The sequence below is a fragment of the Tachypleus tridentatus genome, chromosome 10, assembly GCF_004210375.1.
Source record: "Tachypleus tridentatus isolate NWPU-2018 chromosome 10, ASM421037v1, whole genome shotgun sequence".
NCBI classification, from domain to species: domain Eukaryota; kingdom Metazoa; phylum Arthropoda; class Merostomata; order Xiphosura; family Limulidae; genus Tachypleus; species Tachypleus tridentatus.
In genome coordinates, this window is record NC_134834.1 from 106,763,766 (window position 1) to 106,782,430 (window position 18,665).

Sequence of the window (18,665 nt, forward strand, 5' to 3'; positions counted from 1 at the left end):
ACCCGCGCATACAGAACTAGGAGACGTCACTTCTAGAGAGAACAAAGAGTAATGTTAGTATATCTCAGAACTATTTATTACAACCATGACAGTGCAGAAATTGGATAATCAAAACTTTTGAATATATATATATGGCTACAGAAGATAGAAAACCCGTGATATGCCAATATATCACAATCATAAGTAGACATCCCCTTTGATTGTGGCTATTGTTTCTTTTGAATTTCGCGCAAAGCTACTCAAGGGCTGATTGTGTGTAACTTAGCACATAAAGTGAAAGTCTATTAATGCTCTAAAAGAACCACACATATATACATTTGACACATTTTGTATATTTTGCTAAACCAAACATTTTATCTTTCTAAGCTAAGAGTTAGTTTGTTTGATGTTAATCACAAAGCTTCAAAATATGTTGTTTGTACTGTGCTCTCCACAAATATCAAAAAAATATTTTTAACGTTATAAGCCCTCTGACTCACTGCTGAGCCACTTGGGACCTAAGCTAAGAGAGAAAGAATATATGAAATATTCCAAGTGCCACAACTGCTTTAAGACTGAGCCGGGATTTAAGCCCTTTAAGGTCCTCATACAATAATGTCATGCTAGAAGATCCCGTGTAATTGCATAAGTTACGCCTCCTCTAAATCTATATTACATGACAGCAGTGTTTCCAACATCATATTAATTAATCGCATTCATTCAGATTTTTAATGAAAGTTTCTGGGTAATTTTTAGAAGAGTGTTTTAAAGTAATTTTTTAAGTTAATTACACGTGTTAGCATTCAGTAGTCACAACCACTTTATGTTTAAATATATGAAAAACTAGTCCAATTTAATGACAGGTTTCTTTTAATTACCCACAAATCATTTCAACATTACAATGCGCATGTGTTCATTCGTCATATGTTCACGAAATTTGTGTAATATATCATAGTTTGATTGTCGACATACGGATTTAATTTTTGTGATATTTTGAAATTTTACTCATTATTTATATTGATGATATTTCCAAGATGCATTTATGATTAGCTGTGGACTGTTTTAAATTATTTAATCTTTCAAAATGTATCCTGCGAATTTATAACCATTGCAAAACTTCAATCCATTTTTGGCCCCAGAAGTAGTGTTGCTACCAGTTCAATTTCAAAGCTGAATTGCGTGCATTGTTTCTTACGTTGTACGAGGTCGTATACGATGTTACATATAGAATACAGAATAGGTTGTTTAAGTGAAAAGTTACAAATTATAATGTTAGGTAAAATTGATTTAGGTTTATTAGATTAGACAATTGTTGTATATAATTATACATTATACTATAGATTTAACTTATAAGTTGTAGCTTGTAATGCATCGGAGAAGAGGTTGGTCGTGATGACAATATTGTATCAGTGATAAATTGATAGTAATTTTTCCCCTATCAACATGAAACCAATTTTCAGCTAATTAATAGTGTGAAATTGTTATCAACACCTGAAAAAAACTCGTTGCGTTTATTAAAGGAGGAACACATTGAACTATTCATATGATTTGAAATCATTACAAAACTAAGTAATGGATTCAAGTCCAGCCTCAACAAATTCCTCTAGGCTTTCACCAATGCAAGAAACTGTTTATGGGACAAATAACGATGATAATCATGTTGTATCTGAAAAGGTGCAAAACCTAGCTGGAAGTATATATCAAGAATTTCAGAAAATGATTGAAAAGTATGGTGAAGATGTAGTGAAAGAATTAATGCCACTTACAGTAAATGTATTGGAAAGTTTAGATTTAGCATATATGGAAATTCAAGAACATGAAGTTGAATTAGAACTTTTGCGTGAAGATAATGAACAGTTAATTACACAATATGAAAGAGAGAAGCAGCTTAGAAAAAGTTCAGAAAAGGTAAGTGGCAAAAAGAATAGTAATGAAATAAGGAAAACACAATTACCATGCATTATCTACATTTTAACCTGAACCAGGAATTATATAGTTGTTTCATGATTTCAAATCAGTGACATTTATGATTAATCTGTGAAATCAGTAACAGTAGATTAGTTCAGATGTTTGTCTTAAAATGGCATATGTTACATAAATCAATTTTTGTAATAAATACTTCTGTTTCAAAGGTTTGGTGTGATAGAATTTTGGAGAGTGAAAATAATTATTTATTACAAAACATTTAATGTATGCATTGGAAATTTACTTCCAGTCATATCCTTATACTGCCGTTAAAATTTTTTAACATTTTGTCATGTTTCATTTATAGTAACGTGATCATGTGATGTAACAAGTGTATTAAAGCTGTTATATAGGAGACATCAATGATTAATCTCTGAGGATTTCTACAGTATATGCAATAACATGATATCAAAATAAATAGATGCAAACCTGAGATTTGTCAAGCTGGCAGTCAAGGAACGTAAGATCACATATAACAGATCCACAATACGTACATGCATGTATACATATAATTTAATAACAACAAAGGAGCTGTTTGTCCATCTAAGCTATTCCATCTATTGTACTAAACTCTAAAATTAAAATAAAACAATTAAAGCTGGCCTTTATCTTTGAAATATTTATGAAGCCTTCCCATAAAATTCATATCAAATCCATATATGTCCCTTAAGAGCCAAATAGACCCATGTTGCTTTTATGTTAAATTATTAAAAAAGTTATAAAGTTTTACCTGTTGAGGTAATAATGTTATACCATCTTGTGCCACTTCAATGAGTAAGAAGTAGTCTAGGTGATTGAAGTTGGACCATTTGATCCATTAACTTCACTTACTGAAAGATCAGTCCAACCTAAACATAACCCTTCACATCCATAAGAAATCTGAAACTACCAGCATATACTAAATCATTTGGAAAATCATTCTTGGAAGGAATAGAATAGTTACTCTTACCTCTTTAGTGGAAAAATTCTAGCAAACCTGATAAAAGAAGTGTTATATAGTTTTTAAGTGAATATGATACCAAAAATACAATCACTTTGGAAAATTTAAAGGGGAATCTTCCCTTACTAATATACTAACTTTTCATGAAGGTGTTAGAATTCTTCCCCTACTAGTATTGTAAACTTTTTCAATGATATTGCAAATCTTCCCTTATCAAAATGTTATCTTTTTTAGAGGGTGTTATTTGTTATCTGGACACTATAATTGGCATGGACTTGGTGTACATATATTTATGAAAGGTTTTTGATAAGATGCCACACAAAATGTTTGTTAAGAAGACCACATTGATAGAGATATGGAAAAGACTGGTTAATTAGATTGTAAAATAGTTGGATGAGAAAAAGCAAAATGTTGTTATTAATTGAACTCTGTCAAATTGGACACATTTTACTAGCTAGTTAGTGTTTATTTTATTTACCTTAATTATAAATAAAACTTTTGGGTGAGAGTAAAAAAAAAATACATGTATATAATAATACATGTTCAGCCCTATTTGCTGTATCCAGAGTTAATAAAACTTCTCACCCAATATCAGAACTGTACAAGCCAGCTGGAATATGATAGGCATGGCAGTGGTTGAAACTACTAATATTAGCAAATCACTTGAGAACAGTTGTTATGGTGTATAATGGATTAAAATGGTGAAGCATAGTTTGTCATCAGTCTTGTTATTAATGTTAAAAATCATCCATATTACAATAGGAATTATATAACACTATTATCTCTTTAATACTATTTATTAATGCTGTTTTCTTGAATAAGCCTGCTAATTTACCAGAATAATAGTATTAACAGAGATATAATTAGTGAATTAGTAAGTTTGTGGAAGACGTTAACCCTATCACAATGGGTCAGAGGTCATATCATCATCATGTTTGTTGAATTGCATTAATTATATGCTAGATAATTCCTTAATTTAAAAGTACATATTAAAAGAACATACCAAAACATCAATTTTTGTGAGTCACATGGGATGTTGAATGCAATACTGGATCAGATTAGATGTTTATGATGTCAGAGTACCAAGTTTATAGCTTTGTATGAATTAGGAATTCACACTACTGACATTTACAAGCTAGAATATAAAATAAGAACCTCCTACCTTCTCTATTTCTTGAGATACGGCTTTTGTATTAAATCAAATACAGTGACCTTGCTCATCTCTTTCAGTTTTTGGAAACATCCCTTATGTACATGTAATTATGTATGTGACATTTGAATAACCAATGAAAAGCTCAAAAGGTCACCTTGGTGGCTTTCTCAGCAATTTTTAATTGTTAGGATGCCATTGCATCTTTTGAAACAAGACTTCAAGGAGTAGGTTGAGCCTTTAGTCTGCTTGAACTTACATATTTGTTGTAGATGAAACACAGCTCAGTTAATAAACTTGATAAATTACAGTGTTATTCTATGGTATTGTTAAAGTTATTTATAATTTCTTGGTTATTTCAAATGTATATATAAAACTTAAAAAAACATTTTACTTTGTATCCTCCACATGCAAAATTTGAAAAGGCTTAGCAACCTATGGCAAGTGGCAAAGGAGAACAAGGGTTGTCATAACTGGAAGATATAATTGTTTACTGTGCTTATTTATTTACTATTCTATGTTTTAAGAAAAGTTTTGGAAACTTAATTTTGAATTGTAAAAATCGTTATACATGTTACATGTATAATAATTGAAATGTGATTGTTTTTTCCTAAATAATAGTCAGCTAAAGCACAGCCAAGACAGTCTTCTTTATAAAGACTACAGGCCACTTTTATATTATTGGATATGGTAACACGTATGCAATTTCTGTGTTGTTAGCCAGGCATAAATTGAAGGTTAATATAATAAATATATATATAAATGTATAATCTTATGAGAATTGAGCTATTTAGACAAACATTTATGTTTACATGCTATAATTTGTAATAATTCTGGAATGAAAAAAGCATAATTTATATTTCCAAATTTTTTATGGTGGGTACAAGGTTGGTTAAATTGACAGACCTCTTATAGTTATGTTAGAGAAAATGACAGACAAAATACAAAGTTTTACTGAAAACAAACATTTGAAATGTATTTAGGAAGTTTAGGAAATCACACAAATAATATTTTTGATTTTTGAGACAAAGAATAATTTTTAATTCATGACAAAAAATCACTTTACACTCAAACTAGTAGCAAAACAGACATGACTTTTCCTCAAATAAATCTTTAGTAGAAATACTTCATTAAAAAATTTGATTTTTTTGTATACAAAGGAATTTGCAATCATTACTAAAAGTCTACAAAATTTTGTGAAAATAAACATATAGCATTAAGCGTTATTTATCATAACCAACTTGTGATTATCATTAAGCGTTATTTATCATAACCAACTTGTGATTATCATTAAGCGTTATTTATCATAACCAACTTGTGATTATCATTAGCGTTATTTATCATAACCAACTTGTGATTATCATTAAGCGTTATTTATCATAACCAACTTGTGATTATCATTAGGCGTTATTTATCATAACCAACTTGTGATTATCATTAAGCGTTATTTATCATAACCAACTTGTGATTATCATTAAGCGTTATTTATCATAACCAACTTGTGATTATCATTAAGCGTTATTTATCATAACCAACTTGTGATTATCATTGCGTTATTTATCATAACCAACTTGTGATTATCATTAAGCGTTATTTATCATAACCAACTTGTGATTATCATTAAGCGTTATTTATCATAACCAACTTGTGATTATCATTCGTCCAATCTCTTCACATCCATGTTGTTGTTTTTTTTCCTTTTTTTTAATTCTGAGATCTCTTATGATCATTGGGAGGAATCTTTGATACTTGTGAATCATCTATGATTTTCGGGCAGATTTATTTGGTGATGCCTATATCCTCTTCAGGTAAACATATCTAATTTAGCAGTGAAAAACTGGAGGGAAGGCAGCTAGGTATATTAGCACCCACCATAAACACTTGGGCTGGTATTTTACTAATGAGTGGTGGGATTGACTGTAACTTTATAATGCTCTCACAACTGACAGGAGAAGCATGTTTGGTAACAGGGATTTGAACTTGTGACCTACATATTTTGAGTTGAGTACCCTAACCACCAGAACTTCACATCCATGTAACTGTCCAATAAATATTTAGATGCAACTGATTTTCCCAAGAATGATGGGATAGGTCCAGTGGATAATAGGAGACTCATTAATTTGCTTATTTCAGAGTAGTTTTCAATTTATGTGAATATGAGAAGGAAATAAAGATACTAGAAACTCTTTAAAACACAATTTTTTTTTTACCCTAATAAAAACAGAATATGTGAACCTCCTCCTTTTATAATGAACAGTAGCCTTTACTGGATCAGAGAGTACTTCTGACAGATTCACTTTGTTGCTGATATCATAAACTAGACTATTTAAACCTTATATTACCTTTTACATAGGTTATGTCAGGCTTACTCATAAGGTATAGTGCTACCCATGTTACAAATCAGTCTCATTCAAACTTTAAGGTAAATTATAACCTCAAGACATCACATGACCTACCACTGGATTGCTTCAACATCCTTGCAAAAGTTTTGGCGTTATAGCCATGCCCTACCATGGGCAGACTAGGTGTTATTTCAGAAGAGTGTAAAAAACAAAGACAACCAGAAGGAGAGGAATTTTAACTTTTGTTAACCAAATATTATGCAAAAACTGCACATTTGAGAATAACTGATAAGTTTTGATTAATACTGTGTTATAATGCAAAGGTAGAGAATGCATGGTATGTCTCCATACCACAAAGTTGAAAATAATTTGTACAAGAAGCACGTGCAATAAACATCAAGGAAACTGTGAGACATCAAGAGGCTTTATGTCCCATTAAAGGTTTTCTGACTCACAACCTCTCTTACTCCTCGGTGTGGATTCCTGTACGTTGTGAGGGGACCTCCCAGGGAAGGTTCTGTTCTTTCAGTTTACCTCCTCTGGGATCTAAACATCTACCCACGTGTTTGCCATGTGTGGTGACTTGTGAAGGGGAGGAGAGGATACTCGTGGTTGAGGGGTCCATCCCTAACACACCACTTTGGCCTTAAAGTCCTGTAGATGGGCAGTCTTGGGGTGGCCCTTAAGGACAGTCTGCTGGTCCAATTGGGCTAGGGTCAAACAAGTACCATTGTGTGAATTTTTTCAACAGATATTGTGGACATTGTATCTGAAGCTGGTGTTTGGGTATAGTGCTCATGAAATGCTGGCATAACTGCAGTGTTCTTGTTTCGCATTGTAGTGTGCCTCCTCATAGGCTCCATGGTGGGTGGGATCAGTTGGCACTTAAAATTCTTTTTTTTATTATGGATCCTCCAAATCAAAAGTTAAAAAATAGTGAAAAAACAGTCCATAGGTATATGACTATGTCTTAAAAATTCTGAGCACCAAGGCAGATGTCTCCCTTTTTCATTCAGAAAGGACTTGCTAGTTCTCCAAAGTCAGTCAAAAAAGCTTCACTCTGGTGACGTATTGGTGGAAACATCCACATCTCAACACAGTGAACTCCTTTTGCATTCATTGGCAATTGGGGATATAGTTACTAAGGTTATGTCTCATGCTACTTTGAATTCATCATGAAGAGTCATTGTTGAGAGGAATTTGAAGAACTTCCTCGAGTTACAGATTCTCACTCATTTCTCCACCAAAGGAGTTCTCCAGTGAGGCATATCTCCACTCATAAAGATTGAATTTTGATGCTGACCAATATCCTCATTTTAACATTTACATCACCATGTCTACCTGCCACCATCGAGGCAGGTCACTTTAATTGCAAGTTATGGCCATGAATTCCAAACCCTCTCATATGTTTCCAGTGTCAGCAGATCAATCACTCGAAGACATTATGTTGTGGTTTCTTGACGTGTGCTCCTTGCGGTGGCAAGGACCATGATGCCTATGAGTGTGAAACAGACCCTTGTTGCATCAATTGCAATGGCTCTCACCCATCCTACTTTTGCTCTTGTTCTAAATGGTTGGAAGAAAAAGAGGTGCAGTGTTTGAAGATGATTCAAAACATTACTTACCCTGAGGCTCAAAAGTTGCTATCCACCACTTCATCTCCAACCACATCACTTTCCAGCAGACTCGCGCATATCTTCGGGTGGATAAGATGTCAAAGCCAGAAGGATTCTTGGATTAAGTTTGCAATCTGCATATCTTCTATCACCAGTTCCAAAGTTATATGGGATAAGATTCAAAAGGTCAGTGGGCAATATAATTCTGTCCTCCTCATGATCTTGCTCTCTGATGGCCAAGATGTAGCTGATATCTGGAACATCACCAATACTCTAGGTGAAAGCTTTTGCCAGGTATCTAACACTTCTGCCTCTTACTCCACCTTCTTGGTCATCAAGACTCTGGCAGAGTGATCACCTCTTTCCTTTTGAGCTAATTGTCTGTATGACTATAATCATCCCTTTACATTGGTGGAACTCAAACTGGCCCTTCATCGGTCTGGCAGTACATCGGTTGGACCTGATGATGTACACTACAAAATGCTGTGCCATCTATCCCCTGCTTCTCTTGCTATTCTTTTGATTGTTTTTAACCAGATCTGGCAGGAGAATGTTTTTCCTGATGCCTGGTGCCAGGCTATTGTCCTACCTTTCTCTAAGCCTGGGAAGGATCCCAAGATTCCTTCACACTAAGGGTAAATTGCTTTGACAAGCTGTTTCTGTAAGACCTCAGAGAGGATGGCTAATATTCATTTTGTTTGGTTCCTTTTTTTCAGAACAGACAATCTGCCATTGCTCCTTTTGGCTTTCATATCCAGGTTCAGTTGGATAAATTGGGTCTGTTCTTGGATAACATTGCTGTATACACTGGTCAGCCCATCCCACCATGGCTTCTTACAGTCCCTAAATGTGACCTATCTTTAAGTCATCTGAGAAAAGCAGACACTCCCAAGTGGAAATACTGTCTGTTATTTGCTGAACATCCTTCGAACCATCATTCCATTCCTATTGATATGGATGGTTCAAAGTCAGGTGACCCTGTGGGCTCTGCCATGGTTTCTTGTGGTTTGGTGTTTGCATCAGAATCTCCTTTACATTTTCTGTGTTCACTGCTGAACTGTATGCCATTTCTCTTGCCCTGGAGCACATAGAAGCTAAGCAGTACTCAAATTGCACTACTTATATTGACTCGCTTAGTTTTCTACTGGCCCTGGAATCTCTTCACATTCATTCTCACTGCATTCTCACTGTTATTCAAAACCAGTTGGTCATTTTCTCTTTAACATTTAATTATATCCATTTTTTATGGATACCAGGCCACATTGGTATTCGTGGGAATGGGCTCGCTGACACTGCAGCTAAATCTGTTTGCTCTGGCACTGTCACTGCTGTGCCTGTTCCATACAAGGACTATGGTCCTGTATTCAAAGCTCATCTCTGTGCCAGTTGGTAGTCGACTTGGAGTGAGCAATGTCAAAACAAGCTTTTCCAAATAAAACCCTCTATTGGACTTTGGTCCATAAGGATCAGAAAGAGGAAGTTGACTACTCATTGGTCACAGTTTTTTAACTCATTGTTTTGTCTTATCTGGGACAGTTGCACCAATGTGTTGTCTGTGTAACACTCAGGTCACAATAAGTCACATTTTACTGTCTTGCCATTGTTATGATTCTCAATGATGGCACCATTTTAAACGTTTTGTCCCAAGGTTTGTCTCTAATGTTAGATAGTATTATTGACAGTGGTGACACTGTCCACATTAGAAATGTTTTTAGTTTTTTAAAGGCCATTAATCTTTTTAATACTATTTAAGTTTTGTTAATTCATACATTGGATTTTTTTTAAATGTGATTCCCTTTTAAGAATCATAGTACATCTAGTTTGATTTGAAATTAGAAAATGGCTGTAACATAAATAACTCAAAACCAGGACTGGAAAGGCCAATTTCATGGTGTCTAACGCTGATATTTAAACTACCCATTAGTCATCCTGGAGAGTTATAATAATTAAAGTTTTGCTACAAGTTGTTTAAAACTTGTATTACTTAACATTCTGCAAATGGCCATAACATCAAATAACTTGAAACCAGGACTGGAAAGGCCAACTTCAAGTGACTAATGCTGATTTTTGAACTTATTAGTCACCCTGACAAGTTATGATAATTACAGTTACACTACAGAAAGTCCTTTACAACTTGTATTACTGTAGTTTTTCTCTTACTGCTGTAGACAAGATATAAAAATTGTATTTAATGCTATTTATGTTTGCAATTTAAAAATTAAACTTTGTTTTGTTTTACCTTAATTTCCTTTTACAAATTTTAATAATTTTTACTTTAATTTTAACTTTTTACCAGATGTTTGACAAAGATAGCCTTGTTGCTTTACTCCATAAAATACCAAACCAACCAACCAATCAAATAATCTCTCTTAAGAAACAAAATTAATCCACCCCCTGATTCCTTCCTTGAACTCCTATAAAATTACAGAATCTAGATGGCAACTTATGCAACATATTTACCACTCAATTAGAAAAAATAAAAATAACCCAACTGGAGTTTCATCTTACCTTTCCAAATGTTAAATTCATGACCTCTTGTCTAGCGCCTTAAAAATTAAAAGCAAAAAAATGTGATACATAAACTTTATGAATTGTTTAATTAATTTTTAATACTTTAGTTAAGTCACATTTTACACTTTTATTTTGAGACTACAATAAGTTGTTTCAACACTACAACAACTCATTAAATTCTACTAGTATCCTTTCTCCAAACCCTTTCCAACAACTTCATATCTTTCTTATGATAAGGTAACCAATGTGATCCATAGTACTACAAGTGTACCTAACAAGTGACTTACACAACAGAACCATGGTTACTCTCGACTTGTAGTGAATTTTTTTTCAGCTTTACCCCATTCAGTATATCATTCACTTGAAAACTTGTGAGTTGTGTCAACCAGTATTTTTTGCTTCAGCCAAGTAATTGATCTAAATTATATATGCAACTATATTATGGTAATCCTGATATGTGATTTGTCAAACCAGCCAATCTCCAGAAATCCTGGTGTCCTCATTATTGCCAGCCAGACTTAAGATACTTATATCATTAGTAAATGTAACATATTTTTCAACTGCACCTGTAACAATGTCATACATGTAAATAAGGAATAGCAACAGTTTTGTGAGGTAGTAAATTCTACTCTTTATTTTCTGTTTACCATTTATTTATTATTTCTTCTCTTGTTTAGTTCACGTGTTAATTATTAGTTATATTAAAGCACCAAATCACCTTCAGGTTTCCCTTGACAGTGATGTACAGATACTATTGTTATGAAAGACTATGTAGATTTACAGTAATATCTTGTCACATGAGATGTAACATCATTGTTTGACCACCAAATACAAAAAGTCTTCCTTGTTTCTCAGAATTGAGTTAGTTTTTGAGATGCAGTTAGAAATATTTCTAATTATATCTGAATATTTTTCTTGATATTAAAAAGTGGTTTAATTTTGAAACATTGTGTTATTACCTGGTTAATTAGGTTATTAATTCTTCTGGTTCTTTTCTTAATTCTTTTGATATTTACATAAATTAATTATTTATGTTGTATTGTTTATTAATGTTTGTATCTAGTACTGGCCAGGCATGTGTTTATTAATTCATTTTTGTTTTTCTTGTAATTGTTAAAATTTTTATCATAGTTGTTTTAAAGTTTTTGTTTAGATTTCTGTTGTTATATTTAATAAATTGTTTTGTTTGACTTTAGCTGTAGCAGCATATTGATTTGTTCATGACAGTTTCCGTACAGATCCTTGAGGAACATGGCTTTTGATACTAGCCTAGCTAGACTAACCTGTTTAATATATCTACTGGTGATCAGGCCTAATTGCAGGGATTAATCTGACTCAGTATTGTCCTGTGCTGTTGAAAAATTTTATTTTAGTGGCAGTGTATTTAAATCATATATTACCACTTTATTTTATAGACTGTTTACCAACCTCTTTAACAGGTGATTTACCTTTCCTAACTTGTTGTAGTACATTTAGATTATATTTTACTATTGTGTGCTGTAGACGTTATACCAACCACTTTAACTAGTGATCTTTTTGTTCTGACTTGTACTATACTTAGATCAAATTTCACTACTTTATATTGCCATAGTTAATAAAACACTGGCTTTTATATTTAGTATTGATTTTGCTGTTTTTACCATACTTTTAATAAAAAAGGAATATGAACATCTACATGATCTGTGTTCAAAATCTGTTAGAGTTGACAAGTATATAAAACAAAAGTTGAGTTTCCATTTCATATAGATTGGATAACATACATTACCACAAACTGAAGTATATATTCCTGAAACTGTATTTTACTTTGATTTTTATTAGTGTCGTTCAATACATGAACTACAGATATTGATTAGACATATAGTATTTACATCTTTTTTTTAAAGGTATGATTAAAAGAGCAAAATCTGTACTAACTATTGCAGGTAAAAGTCACTGTGTTATCAACTACTATATCATACTATATTTCAAACTTAAGAGTAATTTAAATGCAACCCACTACTTCATTTTCTTTAAATTCTGGTTACTTTACAAACATAGTTGAGCTGTTTGAAAAAGTAAATTCATTCTTGCACGGTGCTATTACATTATAGGACTTGTGCAACTTCATGTTGCACTACTGTACAATTTATAGAGGCTTTCAATTTGATCAGTAGCTGCACTGTTTGAAATTGGTTTAATTAAGTAAAAAATGCTCTAACATTCATGTATTATCTCTTTACCTTGTATCTGCACTCCTGTCTTCTATTTGTTATTTTTGGTTATATTATACTTATGAACACTTCAACAACAGTTGGTAGCAAAACATAAACACATTTTATCTCTATTAGTACTGTCCTACTAAAAGTTGGCAGTCCTAATTATAATATCTGTAGCAGTTTTTCTTAAAGTACATTTCTCTTAATAAATTAAAAGAATATAGAACAAAGTTAAAGTATGCAGGTGTATTATATAAAAAAAAGGTGCATTTCTCATGATTTAATTTATTACTTGGATGTTGATGCATCTTGGTCCATTGTATTTTATATCCAGAGCAAGAGTTCTGATAAGGTAATGTCTAGCTATTTAATTAATACATATTTATTTTTAGTATGGCTGTGAGTGAAAACCAGGTTATATTACAAAATGTTAACAGAGTAATTTAACTTTACTTTTGATCTGTAAAATAAACTTTGTACCTTGAAATATATCTATTTTATTAACACAGCTTGAAGGTGAGCCCTCTAAATGTTTTTTCTTTGAGGAGTTACTAAACTACAAACTGTTGTTTTGTAATTAAAAAGACCTGTTAAGAATAATTTCTTTCCAATTGAAAAATTTTAAAATGTTCATCATTAAGAAAAAAATTGTTTTTACATCTTGTGTTGAAGGTGTCTGTAAAATGCTAAAACATAAAGTAACTAGTAGCAAAATAATACCTTCAGGTAGCAGAAGGATATCAAATATTTGTGAACATTGGACTCTGATTTAATATGAAATAAGTTCTAAGTAAAAATTTAAAACTGTATATGTACTATTTGTAATATGTTTGTGGCCTAATAACATGATTTCTTCACACTGTTCTCTAATAGAGCTGATAGACTTGCTTTGTTTTTCTCTAGAAACTTCTAGAATGTGAATGTTCAATAGATGATGACCGTCGAGAACAAATGGGGAAGATAGAAAGCTTAGAATCTATTGTTAGAATGTTAGAATTGAAGTCAAAAAACATATCGGATCATGGTGAGTTTAGTTTTTATGACAATCAGTTTAAGTAGCTTCAGTATTAGATGCTTTATCCATTAGTTCAAATTCCTTCATATATTAATGTTGATTTTGTCAAAATGGTATTCGTATAGATTTTTTTACCATAACCTGCAGCTTTTGTAATGACTTTGTTGTCAGAAAGGTGCAAATACATTGTAATCTATTTATTCAATAAATTATCAACAACTCTTTTTTTTTTTTATTTAACTCTGTTACATTAGTCTTTTCGTGTTGAGCATTTTCATGTATTAAAATATTAATGTATCTTTCTAAGTTATGCATTGGCTGTTTTTGTTTTAAGTAGTGACTTGTTAACTAAAATGTATATCTGTAAATACATCTATTGTACACAATGGTTATTTTTATATTATTATCATTAGTAGGTGTAAACAGTTGTTTTGGATACAGTAATAGGGTTTTTAGAACATATGATTGTGTGTGTGAGTGTTTAAACCATATACACTACAAAGAATTATGTGTCATGTTGCCTTTCTGCTAGGAAAAAATTACTGCCATTGACAACCTATGGCTATTAACTATTTTACTTGATATCACACAAAATAAAATATCTGTCTACTTTAAGAACATATAAACATTTATATATTAATTAAAGGAGTTGTTTTATTAATGTACCGTCCATTGTTTCCATATTTACCACATAGAACTAATTCAATCCACATGAATACAGTTTTGTACCGTAATGAGTATTACAGTTTTGCACCATAATGAGTACTACAGTTTTGTTACAATTTCATTTTAATGACTACTTTTTGTTACCAGCTAACTCCACATAGGAATGGCAGAGCATCATAGTATTTTTATTGCCAGTAACTGATTGTTTTCACTGAAAGTGTGTAGACTTAACTATGTATGGGAATGTAATCATATAATGTTATTATTTGGATTTGGAACTAATTATAACAGGTAATGTACTGTTTATTTATGAAATTATTTATTTATTGTTTGTAGTTACTGCTCGTAAAATATCTGTTTTGAATATGCTACTTAGTCTAAAAGTAAAAATATCACCTGTGGCATTTTGTCTTCTTTACAAAAATGTATTTCATAAACTACACTTTTCTTGATAGATATTTTACTGTAAAAATTTGTCTAGCTCTAAATTTTTTAAAATGACAATAAACTAATCCAAAACCACTACATTCAGCATCACTACCTTCATAATATCGTGCTTTGTCAATAAAATAGAAGAAGCTAACAGCCAGTTATCTTCATTCACACATTAGCACACAAATCTCAGAAAAGGTGGATTTTATCAACACCAGACTGATCATCAGCTTTCATCTCCGCTGGATAACTAACTTTTAAGAATATATCAAACCCATATTTACCTGTTAATGAAAATTATGCAGTGACTACTGTTTAAACCTTCTGAAACCCAATATATACTACAAAACAATTAGGAGGAATGACCATTGTGTAAGCCATCTGAAATCCTATAAATACACATAGAATGGCAGGGAATCATAGTATTTTTATTGCCAGTAACTGATTGTTTTCACTGAAAGTGTGTAGACTTAACTATGGAACATAGAAGTGTGTCACTTTTTCCTTTAGGTTTGCTAACAGTCTGACTCAAGATCTGTAGTTTCTTTTAAATAGTTCTGATGGTTCTGTTCAAGATTTATTACTTCTAGTAGCAAGGTGTAATTACTGTATAACACAATATCTGTTACTTATCATCATAACATGATATTCATCATGAAACTTTGTGCTCATGTCAGGGGTTCGATTCCCCTTGGTGGACTCAGTAGATGGCCTGATGTGGCTTTGCTATAAGAAAACACACATGCTTTTCAAGTCCAGACGTTCTTTAATTAAAGTAAGTAAAAATGAATGGATTTAGTATACATATTGTGGCCTGATGCAGCAAAGTAGGACAATGTATTGAATACAGACTGAACATCCAGTTTCCTGTTCACTCTGTTTTAATATAGTTCTGAAAAATGTTTCCTGTCTATATATATGTTGCATTCAGGGTTTTGTTGTCTATAGTTAACTCATAGATTACTTTGCTTGTTTGAGTGTTTTCTATTCCCTGATTTAAACCACTGCATCACATACGTTATTTATGTTTGTTGCACTGGCCATCAGTTGATCAAAGAGAAAAACTGATGCATTGGCACAGTCTGTCCATTTTGCTGTGTATAATTGGCCCTCTATCATTTTCTTAATATTCTGCAGTTTTGATTGCTGTCTCTTCCTCAGTATCAGTTACAACCTCTTCCATCACCTACTCTTATTTGATCCTCAATAGAACACTTCATCTCTTGCATATACACTGGCCTATTAATTTTTTTACTTTCTGCAGTATCCAAAGAACATGTGTAATGACATCTTTCTAATTCCAACTAGCCACTATAATCTTTTCTTTATTATATGTCACTCTGTTTTTGTGGATGAAGGATATCAAATACTTTTGAAATTTTCATTATGTTTACTACTAAATTCACAAAACATGCACCTAGTACAGCTCTCACAATTACTGTATTAGTAAACATGTGTCACTTATCACTGCATTATCAGCATAGGTGACTTTTGTTTTACCATTCACTGTATTTATTATTGCACTGTTAACATAGGTAACCTTCACTTTATCATTAGTTATGTGTATTACAGCATCATCAACACAGCTAACCTTTATTTAATTACTTTGCATGTGTATTACTGCATAATAAACATAGATAACCTTTGCTTTACTACTTAGCATGTTTATTATCATTGTTAAGATAGGTTACTTTTACTTTACTGCTTAGAATGTGTATCACCCCGTCATCAAGTAACATTTTCATTATTACCGAACGTGTTTATCATTGCTTTGTTATTAAAGATGATCTGAAGACGTTCTAAGAATCCAGGCTCTGCTGTGTAATGTCCAATGTACTCAATAAAGCATATCTCATCACTGGCTGCTGCTTGCCTTAGCTGTATCGTCAGAACATTTATAATAACAAACTTCATATCATAATGTTTGACCAGTAAAGACAAATACAAATCTGTAGTAAATAAAGCTATCATTTCTAGAACTCCTAATAATCATTAGAAGAAAATATAATGATGACTAATATACGTAAGACCCTTAGTAAACTATTTGCATCATTTCATTCTATGAAGGCATCTTGTGGTGCAATAGTCATGACGTTTTCTAAAAAGAAAGGTCAATACTGCACACCTGGCCTTTTTTGTTGTAAGAGATTCTTTATGTAAGTGAAGGTATTCATGATCTCAAGTTGTGATTTGTAAAAATAAATGTAATACAACCCACTACAGAATAGTTTTCTGCTATCACCAGTATCTTTGGTACAGGTTAATAAATCTATATTTCATTTGCAATTATACCCAAATAATGAAGTGCTCATTCCATCTAAACTTTTTGCATTGTAATTAATGTTATCTAATACATGCTAAATAGCATCTTTATGTATACAGGTACATTTGTTCATTGAGTGACTACTGAAGTGCACTCGAAGTCAGTATTGTCTGTTACAAGCTGAATAAAGTGTCCTGATATGTGTCCAGATATATGTCCAGATATATGTCCAGATATATGCATTTGTTGAATAATTGCTGCACTACACTCAAGGTTTTAGATGGGTGAAAAGAGATTCAGATAGCTTGAACTCTTGGATAGCTAAGTGTTGGAGCAGTGACACTGTTTGTCAGATGTCCTGAGCTAAAACTCAACTCCCAGAGTATCTTTTCACTTATTGGCTTTTTTTATATTAAAAGTTTTAGCATAATTAACATCAAAATGATTACACACTTTGTTCGTACATGTGAAATTGAAGCATTTTGTGTGAGATTATGCACAGGAGCAGTCAAAAGTGACATTAAATATATGTTTCTGTTCCATAAATTATAGGAAGTTGTTTGTGTGTGCCTTGTATAGAACTATTATAAAGAAATAACTTCTAAATGTGGTTGAGTGTAGAATCTTTTGATTAAAAATGAGAGAATATTTGTACTAAAAATTATTTTTTTAGCTGTTAGGTTAGAAGATAAAGTAAAGGAAATGAAAAAAGAATACTCAAAGTTGCATGAGAGATATACAGAGGTAAGGAAAATTTGGTTAGAAGATAAATATCAGTGAAAAATATATAAGATTACATGAGAGATATACAGAGGTAAGGAAAATTTGGTTAGAAGATAAATATCAATGAAAAAATATATAAGATTACATGAGAGATATACAGAGGTAAGGAAAATTTGGTTAGAAGATAAATATCAATGAAAAAATATATAAGATTACATGAGAGATATACAGAGGTAAGGAAAATTTGGTTAGAAGATAAATATCAATGAAAAATATATAAGATTACATGAGAGATATACAGAGGTAAGGAAAAGTTAGATTAGAAGATAAATATCAATGAAAAACATATACAAGATTACATGAAAGATATACAGAGGTAAGGAAAATTTAGGTTAGAAGATAAATATCAATGAGAAACATATATAAGATTACATGAAAGATCTACAGAGGTAAGGAAAATTTAGGTTAGAAGATAAATATCAATGAGAAACATATATAAGATTACATGAAAGATATACAGAGGTAAGGAAAAGTTAGGTTAGAAGATAAATATCAATGAAAAACATATATAAGATTAATTGAAAGATATACAGAGGTAAGGAAAATTTAGGTTAGAAGATAAATATCAATGAAAAAATATATAAGATTACATGAGAGATATACAGAGGTAAGGAAAAGTTGGTTAGAAGATAAATATCAGTGGAAAAAATATCTAAGATTACATGAGAGATATACAGAGGTAAGAAAAGTTAGGTTAAAAGATAAATATCAGTGAAAAAAATATCTAAGATTACATGAGAGATATACAGAGGTAAGGAAAATTTAGGTTAGAAGATAAATATCAGTGAAAAAAAAAATAAGATTACAT

The 18,665-nt window shown here is 31.8% G+C and overlaps 1 protein-coding gene across 16 annotated transcripts in view; it reads left to right on the forward strand.

Annotated features, from left to right (window-relative positions):
• The first annotated feature begins 884 nt into the window (after positions 1-884).
• LOC143230047 (C-Jun-amino-terminal kinase-interacting protein 4-like) overlaps positions 885-18,665 on the forward strand; it is a 100,640-nt gene continuing 82,859 nt past the window's right edge. For 13 of the 16 annotated variants that reach the window (XM_076463011.1, XM_076463012.1, XM_076463018.1 and 10 more), the window contains exons 1-3: positions 897-1,887; positions 13,602-13,722; positions 17,748-17,818. In XM_076463011.1, the coding sequence (XP_076319126.1) occupies positions 1,552-1,887; positions 13,602-13,722; positions 17,748-17,818 (528 nt within the window). In that variant the 5' untranslated portion in view covers positions 897-1,551. Of the gene's footprint in view, positions 1,888-11,804; positions 11,943-13,601; positions 13,723-17,747; positions 17,819-18,596; positions 18,609-18,665 lie in introns of those variants that run through there. The other 3 variants (XM_076463023.1, XM_076463026.1, XM_076463027.1) reach the window with 3 other exon arrangements.